The sequence below is a fragment of the Ruditapes philippinarum genome, unplaced genomic scaffold, assembly GCF_026571515.1.
Source record: "Ruditapes philippinarum isolate M1 unplaced genomic scaffold, ASM2657151v2 ctg10009_1_1_1_1, whole genome shotgun sequence".
NCBI lineage: Eukaryota > Metazoa > Mollusca > Bivalvia > Venerida > Veneridae > Ruditapes > Ruditapes philippinarum.
The window spans coordinates 119,429-139,149 of NW_026854310.1; the positions used below are offsets into that span (position 1 = coordinate 119,429).

Sequence of the window (19,721 nt, forward strand, 5' to 3'; positions counted from 1 at the left end):
CGGTCAAATCATCACCAAGAATCAAGATTAAGTCAAAGTTCCAGATCAAGTGCAAAACCTAGATCAACAACATCTAGTTTGAAAGCCAAGCAAGGTGTTTACAAAAGCATTTTTTCCCAAATTTTTCCCCAGATCAAATGATGTTTAGCCTTCTCACAATTTTGGTTTGCCTTAACTTTTTATAGGTCTATGTTCTATTCAATTTGCAGTTTTAGTATTCTTTAGGTGTTTTTTAAAGTTTTTTTTGTGTTGCATTATCATATATAAATTGATTTGTTTTAAAAAAAATAGACACACACACACAGATTTAGATATTTCATGGGAGCTTTGAAAATATTTATTTATGATAGATTTAGAGTAAAGTTAATGCGTTCATCAAAATTTTCACATTGCACATTATTTGCATGTATTACCACAGACTTTAATTACAAATAATTCAAAAAAAAGAAAAAGTCTGTAGTATTATAAGCAAAAAACAAAATTTTGATGATTGAATATGATGAATGTGTTCATTCCTTGAATTCTTGAAATATGCAATAACAAATAGTATATTCTTTAGTTTGTACATGTTGTAAGGAGTTAAATCTTTTAATACAAATTGGTAAAACCAATGATTGTTTACTTTAAGGTGACAACAGACACTTTCCGTGGTACTCACATAAATGTAATTTAAACCAAGTTATTTTAGTAATAATTGTTATTTATTTAATCTTTGTGCATTAAATGTCGTTGATCAGCATAAAAAATAACATATTTGAAAAAAATGCCTTTGTAAATGATTGATTTTGAATAAAAATCCTAAAATTTTAAATCGTCATATCAAAGTCATTTTTTATTTTTTTGTCATCAAACTTTTGGAAAATAACCTTACTTATATTATCTGGGGAACCGTGTCTCAAATTTTTTCTATCTTTTCTCAAAAAAATATTACGTAACGTCAAACATTTTATGCGACTTTTTTCACCATACATATTACGTAATTAAAGATAATTAAGTCGCTGATTGAGCAAACAAAAATCCCTGACACGGTTCCCTCCGTAAATGAATTTCCTTTCATGTGCTTTAAACCGCATGTTAATTGCTTGATTATTAAAAAAGTTATGCCGATTCAAAGTTAGTCCGACACGCATCAAACGAAGTGTCATAAATCGGCTGTTCTCTCTCGGACCCCTACGTTTCACGCTAAATAATTGCATAATACACAAATATCGCACCAGAGAGGGTCACAAGTTGCGGTAACATACTCTAACAACATTTTATGACCCCGTGACATCTGACCAATTAAAAAGCTGCTGATTAATATCAGTTTATAGCCGAAATTTCTTCAATTCTTAACGTGATTTACTCTCTGTCTAGTATCTGTCGCACATGTCACGTGACTATCGGTAAAATTTGAGGCACTCAGTGGGGGGAAATGGAACGCATTTGCGCACCGCTAGCGGGGTATTTAATTGTTTCCTTTTTGAAGTTTATTATTATTATTATCATCAGCATTATTATTTTATTATACCAGTGTCACTCTGCCTGTGTATTCGTGTATGAAATGCCGTTAAAATATAAAATAAAATAACAAAAAACTGAGCTTCTGACAGTCTATTAAAGTCCATGGTAGATGTACAAATAAGAACGGGATATTATATATTGTTTCCATAAAATTGATAATGCTTCACATTTTTTAATAGAAATGAAAGGTATTACTTGATCATTATGATCTGGCCTTCTTGACTTCTATTATGAATATCATCTAAGCACGGCATAGAGATTCAGTTTCTACCGGGATAGACAATAAATTTCATACTTTGTCCCAGATTTATTAGTACTGTGTCTGATTTACTGGCGAACAATTTATTTTCTCTGAAAATGTATTTTGATATCTTTTTTTTATTCATAGAGAAATAATCATCCTTAGACAATCTAAAATGGTTTAGAAATTTGTCAGGGACACCTTACCACAAGTCATATAGGCGTTCACATAAAAAATGTTGTCTGTTTTTGTTGTTGTTTTACTCGACATTGTTAGAAAACGAGGTTGAATGTAAAGTAAGCCCTTGAATCCGTACAAAAGTCTATCAACTCAATGTAATATCTATCAGATTAACGGGACAGACAAATTATTTTCACACATTATGGATATTTTAGCAACTACATTTTTAATCAACCCCGTGGTTGTGCGATTTGCCGCTATGCTTAATTATTTATGTTACGTACATTGGCCGACAATTTCTTAATTAATAAAAAAGGCTAAATGTTGAGATATTCATAAAAGATGTACGGTAGTTGTACGATACATGTATTACGAGAAGTATGGACCAGTATGGACCTGTAATTCACGGATATATGGAACTACCGATTTCCCTCATTGATGCCTCAACAGGGGGCGGAGCGTTATCGATAATCGACAGGTTACTCGAGTAGCAGATACAAATAGTATAGGTACCGTTTTAAAACGTTTAAAAACACATTTTTTGGACTAACTGCTTCCAAAATTAAATCACGAATGTGTTCAGAAAAGGTTGATAAATCTACTTGGCAAAAAATCTCATTTTAGGTATTTTCAGTGATAATTGACTCCGTTGTCACCTTAATCAGTTGATTATTATCTTGTTTGGTAGGACAAAGACAGAATGGCACTAGGTCTGGTACCAATAGTTCCACAAATAAACAAAAATATGTGATGTACCAGCCCAGATCTTCTACAATCTCTCCTATTTTATACCAGGGAGAGAACTCTGAAACAAAACTTGGTATAGAATTGTTCCCCTTTGTTATATGTTGTCACAAGCATGATCAGTTGTTCTTTTATTTCAGTTGTTTAAGCATGATTATAGATCTGTCGCTTTGTGCAATCAATTTTTCTTACTGCCGCCTGATGGAGCTGCAGAATTTCTTTTTGTTGTTGTTATTGTTGTTTGTGGGGGTGGTCGGACAAAGGGGGAATGGGTTTATAAGGGGTTTATAAGGTGTAATTTCAAATGATCATTATAGATATTCACCATATTACTGTAGAGCGCTATATTCATCATAATATTTGTTGTCTAAAACATAAGTATGGATATTAGGTTAAATTTATTTATCTAAAATAGCAGAAAGATGTTTTTTACAGGTTGTCCAATTGTTCTGAAACATTGTCAGTTCCACTGGTCATCGTGACCAGCAAAATGTTGGTATGCCATTTAACCGAAACAGACGAAATTGCCTGTTACTACATGAAAATAACACTTTGTTGTTTGTGTTGTGTCAGCACTTTGCATGATGATATGTTGTGTTTTAAATAGATGTGATTTTACCATGTGAAAGGTTAGTAAAAATGTCTTTTAAAAAATATATAAAGCTGATAGTGTATAATGTTTAAAACTAAGAAAGAAGACTGCTATTAACACATTGATAGGTAAATATTCTGCTGACAAGAACTTGCCAAAATATGTAAAAAAAGTTTAAGGAATAGTTTTCATAAGGATGTAGTATTCCAATGGTATATATTTCTTTTATTATATTTTAATCATCATTCAATAAGGTACACAAGTATTATAAAGGAAACATTTGTTGGCATATGACAGTTATAATACAATTATTTTAATGTTTACACTTTCAGCATTATCTTCTAATGATGAGGATGAGGAAGAAAATGTAAAGGAAGTTCAGGAAATATATAAAGGTCAAATGACACTCAGTGACCTTGAAAGTGAGTCATCAGTCAACCAAAACCCTCAAGGTCTTAGGTCAAGAAGGCGTTTTCCTAATCTAAAAGTTACAAGGACAGGTCATGGAAGGCAAGAAATCGTGTTAGGGAAAACAGATGAAGATGTTGAAGATGCTGAAAATGACAATATCATTTCAGCTGTTGTAAGAGATAAGAATAATGAAATAATTGAATTGAAAAATCATGATTTCAATGATAACAAACAACACCAAGGAAAGAAAAATGAGTTCAGAAAAGGTGATGTAGGAGGTCAAGGTCAAGTACCAGGTAAAAGACTCATTGGTGGTAAGAAGACAAGGTCATTCCTCAAAGGTCAAACTGAAAATGATGACGTAGTATCCCATGCTGATCTTCCCTTGTCCAAAACAAGACCGAATTCCCCATGGACATTGCCAGACTATAAGGCAAGCAATTTGTCTCCAAGCAACAGGTCTAGGTCAAGGTCAATGATTAAGGAATATCAGAGGATGTTCCAGCGTCAACATTGCAAGAAAAGTGGCAGCTTGCCTGTTGTAAGTTTACACACTAAAGACAATCAAAGATCACAATCTGTGGGAAATTTTACTCCATTTTTTGGTGATGCAGATATGTACAATAGGCATGCTAGAGGAAACAGTAGCCAGGGTAGAAAATCTCATTCAAGAGGATCAAAAACAACAGGTAGAAATTCAAGATCTGGTTCAGTATCGGTAGACAATGAAGGTACATGGATAATCAATGATCCAAGCTCAAGAAAAAAGAATTCTTTGAAGGTTCCTACGGGAAGAAGAGAAAGTTTTCTATCCACAGGTCAATCTCAGTTCACTGGAAGCTACATTGACCAGGGTGTTACATCTGGTAAGCTTAATGATGGTAAAGCAGTAGATAATATTTCCGAGAGAAACCAGGTAAACCAAGAAGTAAATAGTAGTAACATAATTCAACTTCCAAATGAATTTGATGATTATGGTTACACAGAAATATATCATGATACTTCATTTTCACCTCCATTAGTTCCAAGTGATGTTGACAAACCAATGGGATCACTTACTTCACAAGAGCCAGATCTTGAACTTGTTTTTGATGATATTATTGATGTAGAAAATCTTGAAATAGATGAAAATCAGGAGGATGAAAATGATGATGATATTGAGAAGATGAAAAAGCTGGAGAGAAAAAGAAGACACAGGCATAGAAAGCACAGAAGAAGAAGGAAAGAAGAGCTTCAAAAAGATGATGAATCAAATAACATTAAGGATCCAGACCTTGTTATGACAAAGGAAATTGAGGGAGGAACTGAAGACATTAAGGAGAATAATGTTGATGATATAGATAATAACAATTTGGTTAATGTTGAAGAAAATGAAGTTGCTACAGAAAACAGTGATGATGATATTTTAGATGATACTTTAAGTATAGTAGCTAGAGAAAATTCAGGGGAGAAAGACATGGGTAAAACTAAAGATAGAATTGGAAGGTCAAAGAAGAGGCATAGACGAAAGAAAGGTAATACTGGTGATATAGATGTAGATGAAGAAAATAGAAGTAAAAGTTATGAGAAGCATCAACACTCAAGATCTAATGATAGAAAAGGTAAAAGTAGAAAATCAAATAGGAAGCACCTAAACATGAATGCTACAGATAGAAATGTTTCTGCTCAAGATGAAAGAGATCACAGCTATGAGCAGTCAGATAGGAACCAGTCAAAAGATAGTAAAAGATCAAAGTTGAGCAGTCAGAAACAGTCAAATGCTAGTGTTTATGATGAGAAGAAGCCTAGTAAACGTAAACAAAGGACATCAAAAGAAAGAAAAACAGCTGAAAGGACAGAAGATGACTTTTCTGAAGAAAATTCAGATTATAGTACAGACAATAGTGATGACATAGAAGGTAAAGGACAAAGAGGTTTCCAGTCTGAAGAAGAAGGAGGTGCAAATTCTAAGGGAAAAAGAGATTTGAAACATGTCAGAAGAATGAAAGGCAGGAGTGGTAATGTTGAAAAAGAAAATGTTAAAAATGGAGCAGAACATAGTGCAAGAGATAATGGAGATGATCTTGATGTTTTAAATGAAAAAGAAAATGATGACAAAGATAGAAAAATGAAAAACGGGGGTAGAAAGAAAAGGTCAAAAGATAGAAAGGCTCAAAGAAAAGTAAACGGTAAGAATCCCAATAAAGATGTAAACCATAGTGGGGATAGGGGAAGAAAGAAAAGGAAACCTGGTAGAAGCAACAGTTTATCTGAAGAAGAAAATGACATTGATTTTAATCAATTGCCTAGTATCCAAAGTCAACTTGCGAAGATATTTGACAATCAGAGCAACAAACTGCAGGACAAAGAGCCAGAAGAAGACAAACTTGAAGAATCTTCTGAAGAAGAGAATTTTGAAGATGGTATTGGTACTGACTTGGATGAAAATTCAGAGAACGAATCAGATATAGAAGATAACAAGTGGGAACAACAAAGACCAAGTTCTGCTGGAAGAAACAGTGTCCTTGGTGTTACAGGAAGAAAACTGAGCAAAGCTCGCTCTCTGTCAATGCCATTGTTAACTGATATACAGGAACTACAGGAGAGGTTTGGTACGCTTACACTTGAACAGCTGAAAGCACCATTCAAAGTTCCAGTATATCTTAGAGGATTCAGTCAAGGGCCGGTTATTGTAAAGAAGCAGTTTAAAAGCAGTAGGTTGACTCATGATAATTCAGTATTTAATATTTGATATTCGAATTTAAAATTTTATTTTCTTCCACAGATCTGCATTATTTAAATTTCTATTATTAGTTAAAATGACAGATTATGTTGCCCATTTCTTTTCAATGAGTTATATATCAAACAACTGTTCATAATAGAGCCATAAAATCTGTCAAAAGTTTTAGAACAATTTAGTTTTGATACTGCATGATTTCTTTCTTTGATTGAAATATAAAATCCATGATAAAACTACAGCAGTTTTATATTTAAATATTCTTAACACCATGATGGCCCAATGAAAAACTAATTTGACTAAAAGGCCTAAAATGTTGTTACAAGGGTTATATATGTAATTTTTCTAAAATAAAACAATTAACCATTGAAACATTTATTTTGATCTGTGAAATCAATTTGATAGAAAGTGTTTTTAATCTGACATGTTTTGTGGAATTCTGTAGATCCTAAGAGGGTTAAAGGTAGAGACAAAAGGTCAATGTCACTCTCAGTTGTGACCTTCACACCACAAATTTTTGACCTTCAAGGTATAACTATAGAATCACATTGTTAACACCTTATTTGTTGTGTGTTGTTTACTCACTTATGTAATTCGAGGGTTGGCCACAAAACTGTTGTAAGTCCTTCTTTATTTCATATAAGTTACTGCAGTTTTATAGTCATCCCTCGAACTTTTCACTGAAAATTTTTTAAAAATGAAGGGTTTTTAAAATAAACCCAAATGTGGGTGTTTTAAAAGAAAAATTAACCCCATTTTTTTTGTTTAATATTAAATATTTGTATGTTGTTTTTATTGAAGTGTTACCTTTTCATTGAACACATTGTTGCCTGTTTCACATCCTCCTTAATTGTTTTTTTAAATCACCTACAATAATTGTGTCACAGGGGTTATGTAGAACTCAGCAAATGTGGGTTTTTCCCAGCAAATGTGGGTTTTTCCCCGTCTTATCCCGAGGTACAAAGCTTTTACCATAATATAAATAAGCATCACGATACACTACCATTCACATGTAATACAGTGTTTCAGTTAGTATCATTATATTTACCAAAGTTTTACTCAGGGTTTTCATTATTAAAATATCAGCAATCCAATTTAATCATCAGTTGAAATGCTGTTAAAATCAGTTGTATTTTCAGCCTGTAGATTAAAACATCACCCTTGACCCGTCGTCACAATCGGTTGTTTTCATTGGCACATGAGTTAATCGGTTGTTTTCATTGGCACATGAGTATGAAAACCCTCAGATTACTGTGAAAGTTTGTTTATACCTCAGTATTTAATGGGAATCACTCACATTTGAAGAGTTCTAGGAAATCCCTTTTCTATGTGGATTGCTGTTTCCATTATTTCTCTCAAAGTCTTTGTATTCAATGGCTGAAGGCATAGTGTTATTTGAAATACATTGCTTTAACAGTCCTGCAGTGATTCTAGTATGGATCATGATATACTGCACAACAATATACAGATTAAATGTTAATATTTATTGGGCAAATTTATTATTTATTTCAGAAATTATTACTAGATTATGTTTTTATTATATACTTACAAATGAAATATTGAGAAATATTGATGAAATAAAATGCATATTTTCATTTTCCGTATTTTCACTGTAAAAATTTATTTTTCACTGCAGTGAAACATATTTTCCGTATTTTCACTGGTGTCTTGCCGGACTACTTTCTTTTTAATTCTGCCAGTACGCAAAATTTAAGGGAAAGTCTTTCAAATTTTATAGCAAAAAAAGAGAAAAATGTATATAATAAACAGAAAATTCAAGTTTTTTCTATAAATACATGATTTATTTTCATCTTGTGGCATGAAAATTACCATATTTCACTCGTGGCTACCGCCACTCATGAAATATTTATTTTCATACCACTCGATGAAAATAAATCATGTATTTATAGAAAAAACTTGAATATCCTCTATATATTTGGCAAATTTATTATTTATTTCAGAAATTATTACTAGATAATGTTTATATTTGACAAAATGTATTATCTATTTCAGAAATTGTTAATGTTTATATTTGGCAAACTTATTATTTATTTCAGAAATTGTTAAACTTAATGTTGATATTTGGCAAAATTATTATCTAAATATATCTTAAATTTTTCTCAAAGAAAATTTGACTGTTAAAAAACTGGTGTCAACTATATTTTTAAATCAATTCATATATAAACCTGTAAATTAATAGATTCTTAAATAACAAAAATATGGTTAGTTGATCATAACTGAGTAAATTCATGTTAAGTACTGATACTGTAAATTTCAATTTAATTTGAGGAATAATTTATTTATTTTATCAATAAATGATTACAGGGATTAACCCTAACTTTAGAGATTACAGGGATATCAAACTGGGTGCTATATTAGTAGATATGAGCTTGACAAATGAACTGAAGAACAATAGGGGAATACGAGGAGTGTATTTGTTTAACTTTTATATCTGTATTTGCGTTACTGTTCGCCTTAACAAGTGAAACCTGATAATTGTAAGAATAAAAGACTGTTTGAACTGTGACCAACTCTTGTAGACTTAAAGACGAACTACTTTGACTTGTAGGGGGGAAATTGTTAAATATAAGTATAAATTATAGCTTAGGGTCTTGTTTTATAAACACTGTTACAGGAAAACTTTCTAATGAATTTGTTGATGTTCTAAATAATTATATACTTTCAGCATAGAATTTGTTTAATCTTGTAGTAGACATTTAAGTTCATTTATGATTTTATTTAACATTTTATAACTTAAGAAAAGACTGCTTAAAACAATAATTCTTTTCAGGTATATATACTAAGTGAAAAAATTCATATTTTTCTTTTTATATAAAATACTTTTTAACAGTTATCAGCAGTAAAATTAAATTGCTTCCATAATCTTATGGTTGGTTTTGAACAGAGTTGCAACTTAAGATGTCTCTGTTATTTAACACACATGATAATTGAACATGAACAGAATAAAATGTTTCGGAACAAATTATTATGCTGCTGTTTTATTAGTAGGGTTTTACATACATTAAACACTAATTTTGTGCATTTATTTCATAGAAGAGTATCAGCTTATTCTTTCTCTTAAAATTCAAACAATAACTTTTGCAGCAGATAAATTTGTATATTTGCAAAGTTCAGAGTAAGATCTGAATATATTTAACCGAGTGAGCACCAAAAGGTATGTTTCACAAGTTCCGTGCTGCCACGATTGAAATATGAACTTTTGGTGTTCACAAGGACTGAAATATATTTCAATCTTACACTTTACTAAACAAATTTTCTTTTAATAATATGCAAAGGAACGTATAAAAAGACATTTTAACCTAATACTAAGCTCGTCAAATAATATATAATGTGAAATCATTAACGACCTCACATCATTAAGTTGGTAATTTCCAGTACTATGCACGCTGGTATTTCACTGAAGCAATTAAATAGGCTTAAATTCAAACTGAGAATATCAGTTTATATTTCACTGATATATTTCTATAAACCACCGAAAAGCATGTAATAAATTATAAGCTTTATACACTTTAAGAATATAATGTTTATGGAAAAAAGGTTACCCCTTTAATTTACTATTTGTTTAGACTATCATACAGTTTAAGTGATAATGTTTCAATTCCTTTCATTGAAATGGTTAAAGTGAAATTTGATAGGTGTCCCTTTAAACTTTGATATCATAGCTTTAGGAGTCATTGATTGACTTTTGTTTCTTCTTAAATCTCAATTTACATTTACAATTATGGTTAAAAAAAGCCATAGTGATTTTGATAAAAAAGTGTAATATTAGATATATAATAATGTAATAATTATTCTCAGTATATACACTGGAGATATTTAGTTCGCAGATAAAAGATATTTGAAATTTTTAGTTTTTTTGGGTTTTTTTTGTGGAATTAGTGATAACAAGAGTAAATTAGTGAAAGGAAAACTATATATAATTGGATATAATATTGATGACATCAAATGATATAAGGTAGATTTTTATGTTATAGATTTAGATAGGTTGATAATTGGATAATAGATTGGATAAAATTTCTTTGATACTGCTGTCACGGTTCAGGACTGTTCACTATTTAGGGGGAGAAAAATGTGCAGCCTGACCAGGAATCGAACCCGTGACTTTCAGAACTGTAAAGTGGCTTTTCCGACTGAGCTATCCAGCCTCTTACACATCTTCGGACCCTTAAAAAGTGAACAGTTCCTGAACCATATGACATTTCGCCATTCTGTATTAAAACCCTTTATCTGCTGAATTTCTTAAATAGACTTGTCCAGCTCCTATTTTGGAAGTGATCATTATTATTTTTGGGGATAATGAAGATGGAAATACTTATGTTGGTCAACCAACAGTATAGAGTCTATTCAGACAGCATACCTGGTCAGTGCAGGCTGGCCTGGATCTATACTGGTTGCACTGGCAAGTCAATTTTGATTCCAGCAATGAAAGTAAAAAATTGCAGATTTTTTAGGAGAATATATTAGTAGGGTATTTAAAAACAGAAAGCAAGAACATTGTACCTGTAATGCAGATGTTATTACTTTGTGTTTGTTTTTTTGTCTATATACATTTTTCAGGTAATAATTAATGTAATGTTGAAATTAATGTTGTTATTCTTGTTAGTAAGGTGTAAGGATTATTTCAGACCAAAGAGTATTGCAGCGGCCTTGGAGTCAGTAAATTACCCCTGTGTGTACTGAACAGCTTTATTTGTTGTATACTAACACAGTGTTATTTGAATAATCTTTTCAGGTAAAATGTTGCAGGCATCAATAATGTAACTGTTTTAAAACACCTTTATTTTCAGTCCCTTTTATAATTAAAATTTAGCTGAAAATTTTAAAATGTTGTAATTTTAAAGAATGATTTACTTGATAAATTTTCAACAGAAAATTTACAAAAAACCTGGTGAGGCCCAAAAGCAGCCCCTAAGCAGCAAAATAATTTAGCATTTTGAACGATTTCCCTTAAAGAGCATCCCTCCAGTTTCTTTGGTAAAAATAGCAAAAAATACCCCTTTTTTTAAGTTTTTGTGTTATTGAGTAAAAAAAGTTTTTTAAATCGCAAGTCAACATTTATGGCAACAAACTATAAATTTTTATTTAAATTTGAATCGTTTTTTTTTTTAAAATATATACATTTACTAAATTTTGTTTTTTTTGAATATTTGGTTTCATCGGGAGACAAGCTTTTTAATATTAACCTAGATTTAAAACAGCCAATTTCCAAAATTAAAACGGGGAGAGTTTTATTCCGACCTTTAGGCAGTAACATTTTAATTCTATATATTTTAATAGGAGTGTAAACCTGTTACGCACTAAGTTTCCCCCTTCAAATTTTAAACAGGAAAGCTTTTTTCACTTTTTTTCTACATGTAGAAAAAAAATTGCCCAAAAATTTTCATATTTTAAAAAAACGCTTATTAACCCAATTTTTCCCTTTAGTTACATTTAACATTTTATAAAATATTCAACAAAAAGAGGTTGTAGAAGTGTTCAATTAGGGTTTTTTTACAGTTGCTGATAAAATATTGATAATTTTTTAAAATAAACAAAAGGTTTTAAAATACACAAATTTTATTTTGGGATTTAAAAAAATGTTTATTTATTGTAAACTTTTTTAAATACTAGCAAATGAATTACTTTTTTGTACCAGAATAAATGACACAAACCATTGGGCCCTGAGGAGAAATTTAAAGCAGAGTCTTGTAACAGAACTCCATATGTTGCCTCGCTAATTTTAGTACATGTATTTTGAAATGGAAATCCATTGACATATAACAATAAATAATGAATGATTCCTAACTAAAGGTAGATCATGTTTATTACATAAATAAATAAATAAAAAAGTAAATAAATATAAATTAATTAATTAATTAATTGATTAATTAATAATTAAATAAATAAGCAGTTTAAATTTAAGAGTCATTGAATTTTGTAAGTATTTGCTGATATAATAAATTTTATTTTTGAAAATTTATGATTTTTAGTTTTAGATTATATCTTGATATTTTTGATATTTAAATATAATTAGTCTGTGTGTACAATGTACCAATTTTTATCATATTGTTGTTTTTGTTTGATATTTGCATGAAATAAATTGCATGTTTGCTAATTTTTGATGTGTTTTAACTTTTATTTACATATTCATGTGTTTCATTTCCATATTCATATTTTCTATTTACATATTCATGTTTTTTAATTGAAATAACATATTCTTGTTTTATTTACATATTCATGTGTTTTTTGTACATGACTATAATTGTATAAAAAATTATATTCCGTTATCATTTCTGTTTTATAATTTTACTGTTTTGTACTTTTTTATGACTAATTGAAAACAAAAAATGACTGTAAAGTTGGATAAGTTGTTGTTGGATAAAGTCTTGTTTTTTAATTAAATATCATCTTTATTCAATTTTTAATATTATTGGTTAATCATAATACTCTATTCCTTTCTTTACCGGAATTTTGTAAGTCTGTGAAGCAGTCATTGTTTATATCAAAAATAAATTAAGTTAATTGTAAACATTTTGTAATTTCAGATTCAACCAATAAATCTGAACCACTAGAGCCAGTAAGGGAGGAAACTCTTACAATAACTCCAGATATGAGTAAGTTTCTAAATGGATTATCTCTCTTGCTTTTAGATAAGTTATATTATGGGTGACGGTGAAATGCCATATGCAACATAACCTTTTAGCAGAAAATGCAATAAGTGAATCTTTCAGTGTGTGGTTTTGTTTACCTGTTAAAGTTTCATAGGTCCATTAAAGGAACTCGACTGAGGTTCAAAGGTCTAAAAGCATGAAATATGAAAATCTTAAAAATATCAAGTGAAGCACTTAAAAGTTAAAATGGTAAACTCTGCAATTTAGGATAACAACAAAATATACTCAGACTTGAATTGTCAAAATCAATTTTCTGTTCAATTCTTAGCCTGATTTGAGCGAAAAGTGTTCCAGAAAAATGATTGGGATGAGAGAAAATCCTGAAAATTTGCTCACAAGTTATTGGTCCAGACCTTTATCATTTTGTACAACAGTCTCCAGAAAAATATTTCCAGTCCTGACAAGTCAAATCAAAGGGCTGCAGCTCTATGGTATTTTCTGATTTTTGCAATCTAAATCATACTGACTTTCCTGTATAAGTTTATTTTTATATACTATAATTCATCTTACGCAGCGACAGCGTTTTCATTTTCTTCTATAACAGTTTGAGATTGATACATATGGAATTTTGCATGAAAAAAAAATAGAATTGCCTCTACTAGGATTTGAACCATAGGCCTCGCACACCCTCAACGAGACCGCTTACCTCTGCACCATGGCGAAGTTATACATATGTACCTTGAATAAAAACGAATACATTATGTAATTCTAAATTGAGAATTTCCATTTCGTGTTTGTAATCCTTATTAATTTCGAGGTATTTTGTTCACGATAAACCTGTTGTTTAACACTGATGAAAATAATTTAGCGAAAATCTTCTCGCCAAAACAGTCCGACATGTATATATTCCACTACTCGAGTACTACGCTCTGGAGTATTCGGTAATCGACATAGCTAAAAATAGCATTTTCATTGATTAAAATGATATTCATGATAATCTGAAGCTTTACGGAAATAGTCGAACATTTTTCATTGGGTAAAAAAGATATTCATCCGCGAAATTTGTGATTGTAACCTCATATTTCTGTTGACTAATCTAAACTTTTAATGCACTGTAATTCGTTAAATGCCTACATTAAAAATTATTCTTTCTTTTAAATTGCTGGTTTTTAAGCAGTTTTGAGTGAGAACTACTTTGCGTTGTTAGGACTGTTAGGAAATTTTGTGTTAGACCGTGGATGTTAGCTATGTATTTACTGATCTTACAATCAGAAAATACAAAAACCTCAGGGGAGTTCCTTTAACAACTTTAACAACAATGATTGACACAATCTCATTATTCATGAATCAACTGTATTATTTTATATCTAAAAAAAAATTTAAATTTTTTTTTTTGTTTTGTTTTTTTCTGACAAAACAAACAACAAAGGGAGTCGGAAATAAAATACCTTAAACATTCTAATTGGAAAAGAAGAAATATGTGATAAGAAATAATTAATTTGCTATCACATTTTAAATCTAACAGATTATCTAAATAGATTAGTTTATTGTAACAACATTAAAATCAATTAAAACTGAAATAAACGGCGGGTTTAAAAGACTTTAGAGTGACTTAGCAACATTAAATTGTGACACTTAATGTACACCTTTAGAATATAATGTACTAAATAATGCTTTCTTTTGAAGTGTTGATGTTATCTTTGTTTAACTTGTTAAAGGGATGAATTTTAAAGGTATATACCTGAACTTTATGTTGCACTGGAAATAGTGCTTTAATTTATCACATTCGTATAAATGTGAGGTAGAGTGGTGGCCTAGTAGTAAAGGTGTCTGCCTCTCAACCCAGAGATCATGGGTGCAAAGCTCTACTAGGTCAAGACCATGTTTCCTCATAATATGACACCAGTATTGGTTAGTCCCTGAGGAAGCGGAATCGATCGAAAGTGATTAATATTAAGTTCCAAGAAGTTGTTTTGCAATCGAGCTTAAATATTTAATACATTTGAACCATAAAGGTGTAGTGTAATATATAAGTGGTTAACAGAATAAAAGTTAATGAAATATGACATATAGTCAAATATAAATTTCAAAATCATTGAAAATAATTATCTAACATGCACATAGTCATTGAAAGCATGTCCATGATTTTCAGTTTTTAGCTCACCTGTCACAAAGTGACAGGGTGAGCTTTTGTGATCGCTTTTCGTCCGGCGTCCGGCCGTCCGGCGTCCGGCCGTAAACTTTTACTTTAAATGACATCTCCTCATAAACCACTAAGCCAATTTCATCCAAACTTCACAGGAATGTTCCTTTGGTGATCACCTTTAAAAATTGTTCAAAGAATTTAATTCCATGCAGAACTTTGGTTGCCATGGCAACCGAAAGAAAAAACTTTAAATATCTTCTTTTAAAAAACCCAAAGAGCTAGAGCTTAGATATTTGGCATGAAACATCTTCTAGTGAGTGTCTACCAAGTTTGTTCAAATAAAAGCACTGGGGTCAAAATTGGCCCCGCCCCAGGGGGTCATTGATTTTCCCTATATGCATATAGTAAAAACTTAAGAAATCTTCTTTTAAAGAACCCAAAGAGCTAGAGCTAAGATATTTAGCATGAAACATGTTCTAATGAGTGTCTACCAAGTTTGTTCAAATAAAAGCCCTGGGGTCAAAATTGGCCCCGCCCCAGGGGGTCATTGATTTTCCCTATATGCATATAGTAAAAACTTAAAAAATCTTCTTTTAAAGAACTCAAAGAGCTAGAGCTAAGATATTTAGCATGAAACATGTTCTAATGGGTGTCTACCAAGTTTGTTCAAATAAAAGCCCTGGGGTCAAAATTGGCCCCGCCCCAGGGGTCATTGATTTTCCTTATATGTGTATATCAAAAACTTAAAAAATCTTCTTTGAAAAAACCCAAATAGCTAGGGTTTAGATATTAAGCATGAAACATCTTCTAGTGTGTGTCTACAAAGTTTGTTCAAATAAAAGCCCTGGGGTCAAAATTGGCCCCGCCCCGGGGGTCATTGATTTTCCTTATATGTGTATAGCAAAAACTTAAAATCTTCTTTGAAAAAACCCAAATAGCTAGAGTTTAGATATTAAGCATGAAACATCTTCTAGTAAGTGTCTACAAATTTTGTTCAAATAAAAGCCCTGGGGTCAAAACTGGCCCCGCCCCAGGGGTGTCATTGTTTTTAACTATATGTGTATTATAGTAAAAACTTAAAAAATCTTCTTTTAAAAAACCCAATGAGCTAGAGCTTAGATGTTTAGCATGAAACATCTTCTTATGGGTGTCTACCAAGTTTGTTCAAATGAAGACCCCCTTGGGTTAAAATTGGCCCTGCCGGGGGGGGGGGGGGGAAAGAAGGAGGTCATTGTTTTTCATTATATGTGTGTAGTGAAAATTTATGAAACTCATGAAACATCTTCTAATGGGTGTTCCAAGTTTGTTCAAATAAAAGCCCTGGGGTTTAAACTGGCTCCGCTTTGGGGGCCTATATACAGGTGAGCGACCTCAGGGCCATCATGGCCCTCTTTTTTATTTTTTTATGAAATCTGCATGTTTCCAAAACTTGTTTTAGGAAAAAAGATTTTATTTCATCTTTTTCAAATAGATATAGCTTTAAATCTAAAATTAAGTTCTTTTATTTAATTCTTTATCATTTTTTATACATACATGGAGTTACTGCTAAAAAAATTTTCATTCAAATGGGATCTCTTCCTTTAGCCAATAGTTTATGTATGAAAATTATCATTATATCTCGTGACATAGTTGGCACGTTTGATTGAATAATTGACTGCTATTATGGAACGATATTCCACATTGTCAGCACCGGCTGAAAGAACAATAAGCATTAAGCCTATAGAATGACTTACAGGATACATTTATTCAAATAAATCAGCCGAGGTTGTAATGATCTAGCCTGCTTGATTGTTGATAATTAGTTAATTATTTAGTTTGATTAAAATCTGCTAAAATTCTTGCTAGTCATTACAATAAAGGTTTTTGGTTTAAAAAAATGTTCATTAACTTACATGTTAATAATTAAAGGTAACCATAATTGTGCTAATCATGTGGAAAAAATGTGAAAATGAAATAATTGCTGGATTATTATTGCACAGCCAGTTTGGAATTGAAAATAGTGAAAGAAAGTGTTGTAAATAGTTTGTGTGGAATTGAGTGGCTTCCTTTCTAGATTTAAGTTAACAGACTATAAATCTTTCTTGAGTAATTCAGGAAATTATTAATTTTACTTTTAATAATGATCTGAAATTCATTTTAAAAATTATAAATTATTTATACAGGGTGGAATATCAAGTAGTGTTAGCTGTTAAGATTATGAAAAAACAGCATTTTTACAGCTCTCTTTCTCAAAATTAAATAATATATAATAAAATTTTTATGATGGAAGTGATCTTCACATTATATACTATAACATGGAGGAAAAATAATATAACACAGATAAAAACAACTCAGAAGATGAAATAGTTTCTGCAGAAACATTGCTGAATTTTAGTCGGTAAAAGAAAAAAAATACTGAAAATATGTCACAACAACACGCAGGTGCCTCCTTGAAGGAGTCTTTATCGAGACAAGGCAGTTTTACAGTGTCGCAACTGTCACGAGGAAATAGTTTCATATCCCTGGCAAATAGTAACATCAACGGCTTAACAGATGGCTTACAGACAGAGGCCACGATTGAAGGATCTATAAAAATTTTATCAGTTAAGTCGCCCACTGAGGAGCATTCTGGGTATGTTAGGGACCTGACAAAATTTTCAACGCGGGATAGATTAATGCAAGATTTTTTACATCGTCAAAGACGTGTAGGCAGTGGAGGTACAACTATTTCAAGAGGTTAGCTGACAGTTGTACTCATGTTTGATCATTTTCACACTCTTATCTGTGATAATAAATGAAATAAAACACTTTCTTTTATTAAGTGTCTTGTGGAAATGTAAATATATAAGAATCTAATTAAATAAGCCGTGAATTATGGCATAACAAATTTGCTCGATTTAATTTGTGAGGAACAGATTAAACTGTTTTTATTAAAATTCACTAACTAAAACAAACATTTACATTGATCAGTCTTATATTAAACGCAGAGATACACCAGTCTTATATTAAACACACAAAAACATCAGTCTTGTAGTAAAGCCAAAAGGTACATAAGTCTTATACATCAGTCTTGTAGTTAAGCACACAGGTACTACAGTTTTGTAGTTAAACACACATATGCATCAGTCTTGTAATTAAGACTCATATACATCAGTCTTGTAGTTAAATACTCATATACATCAGTCTTGTAGTTAGGCAGACATGTACTACAGTCTTGTAGTTAAACACACATACACATCAGTCTTGTAGTTAAACACTCATATACATCAGTCTTGTAGTTAAACACACAGATACATCAGTCTTGTAGTTAAACACACAGATACAACAGTCTTGAAGTTAAACACACAGATACAACAGTCTTGTAATTAAATACTCATATACATCAGTCTTGAAGTTAAACAAACATATACATTAGTCTAATGGTTAAACACACATATACATCAGTCTTGTAATTTAATACATATAATTATATACTGTTGACCTAGTGATTAAGGTGTCAGCCTTTCGGATTGGAAGGTCGAAGGTTTGAGCCCCACAAGGAGCGTTAATTGAAATATGAATGTTTCTCATGGGACTCATTCCGAAATGGCCGCTTCATGAGCCGCGAGGTTGTTAAAATGAATGGTTACAGATTTCTATCCGCCTGGCCCCTGGCATAGTGGTAGGAGTTGGGAGGTACATGGTATGCAAGCAAAGGTGTCTCATAAGTCAGAAATGGCTGGCCCTTTCAGTAGGGGTGACACTAAAATAAACAAGACCTTTACCTTTTTATATATAAGTTTTGTAGTTAAACACACAGATACATCAGTCTTATAGTTAAACAAACATATACATCAGTCTTGTAGTTAAACACACAAATACAACGGTCTTGAAAATAAACACACATATACATCAGTCTTATAGTTATAAACAAACATATACATCAGTCTTGTAGTTAAACACACATATACATCAGTCTTGTAGTTAAACACACATATACATCAGTCTTGCAGTTAAACACACATATACATCAGTCTTGTAGTTAAACACACATATACATCAGTCTTGTAGTTAAACACACAAATACAACAGTCTTGAAAATAAACACACATATACATCAGTCTTATAGTTAAACAAACATATACATCAGTCTTGTAATTAAATACATATATATCAGTCTTATTGTTAAACACACAGATAGTTAAACATACAGATACATGCGTGTATGTCTGCACTGCAGTATAACTATGGTGTTAAGGAGTAAGTTATCATTTAGAATTGTTTTATTTGTCTGATTCACATGTATTGTGATATTTTGTGGGGTCTGCCAACTGGTCAACTTAATCTGCGCAATATTGTAGCGCATACTTAATAATATACTAAATTATTGCTATGATACTGAATTTTCTGTATAATACTGAATTTTCTATATCTAACTCAATTGTCTGTATAATGCTCAATTTTCAATACTGAATTTTCTGTATAAATACCAAGTTTTCTGTATAATACTCAATTTTCTGTATTATTATGCTCAATTTTCTGTATTATAATGCTCAATTTTTCTGTATTATAATGCTCAATTTTTTTAATATTCTGTATAAATTATATTCAATTTTGAG

General features: G+C 31.1%; 1 protein-coding gene across 1 annotated transcript in view; it reads left to right on the top strand.

The window, feature by feature from the left end:
* LOC132739768 (uncharacterized) overlaps positions 1 to 19,721 on the top strand; it is a 56,545-nt gene that overhangs the window by 25,337 nt on the left and 11,487 nt on the right. Inside the window, exons 15-18 of the mRNA XM_060727564.1 lie at positions 2,613 to 2,744; positions 3,593 to 6,364; positions 6,833 to 6,916; positions 12,933 to 13,001. Coding sequence (XP_060583547.1) covers positions 2,613 to 2,744; positions 3,593 to 6,364; positions 6,833 to 6,916; positions 12,933 to 13,001 — 3,057 coding nt within the window. The remainder of the gene's footprint in view (positions 1 to 2,612; positions 2,745 to 3,592; positions 6,365 to 6,832; positions 6,917 to 12,932; positions 13,002 to 19,721) is intronic.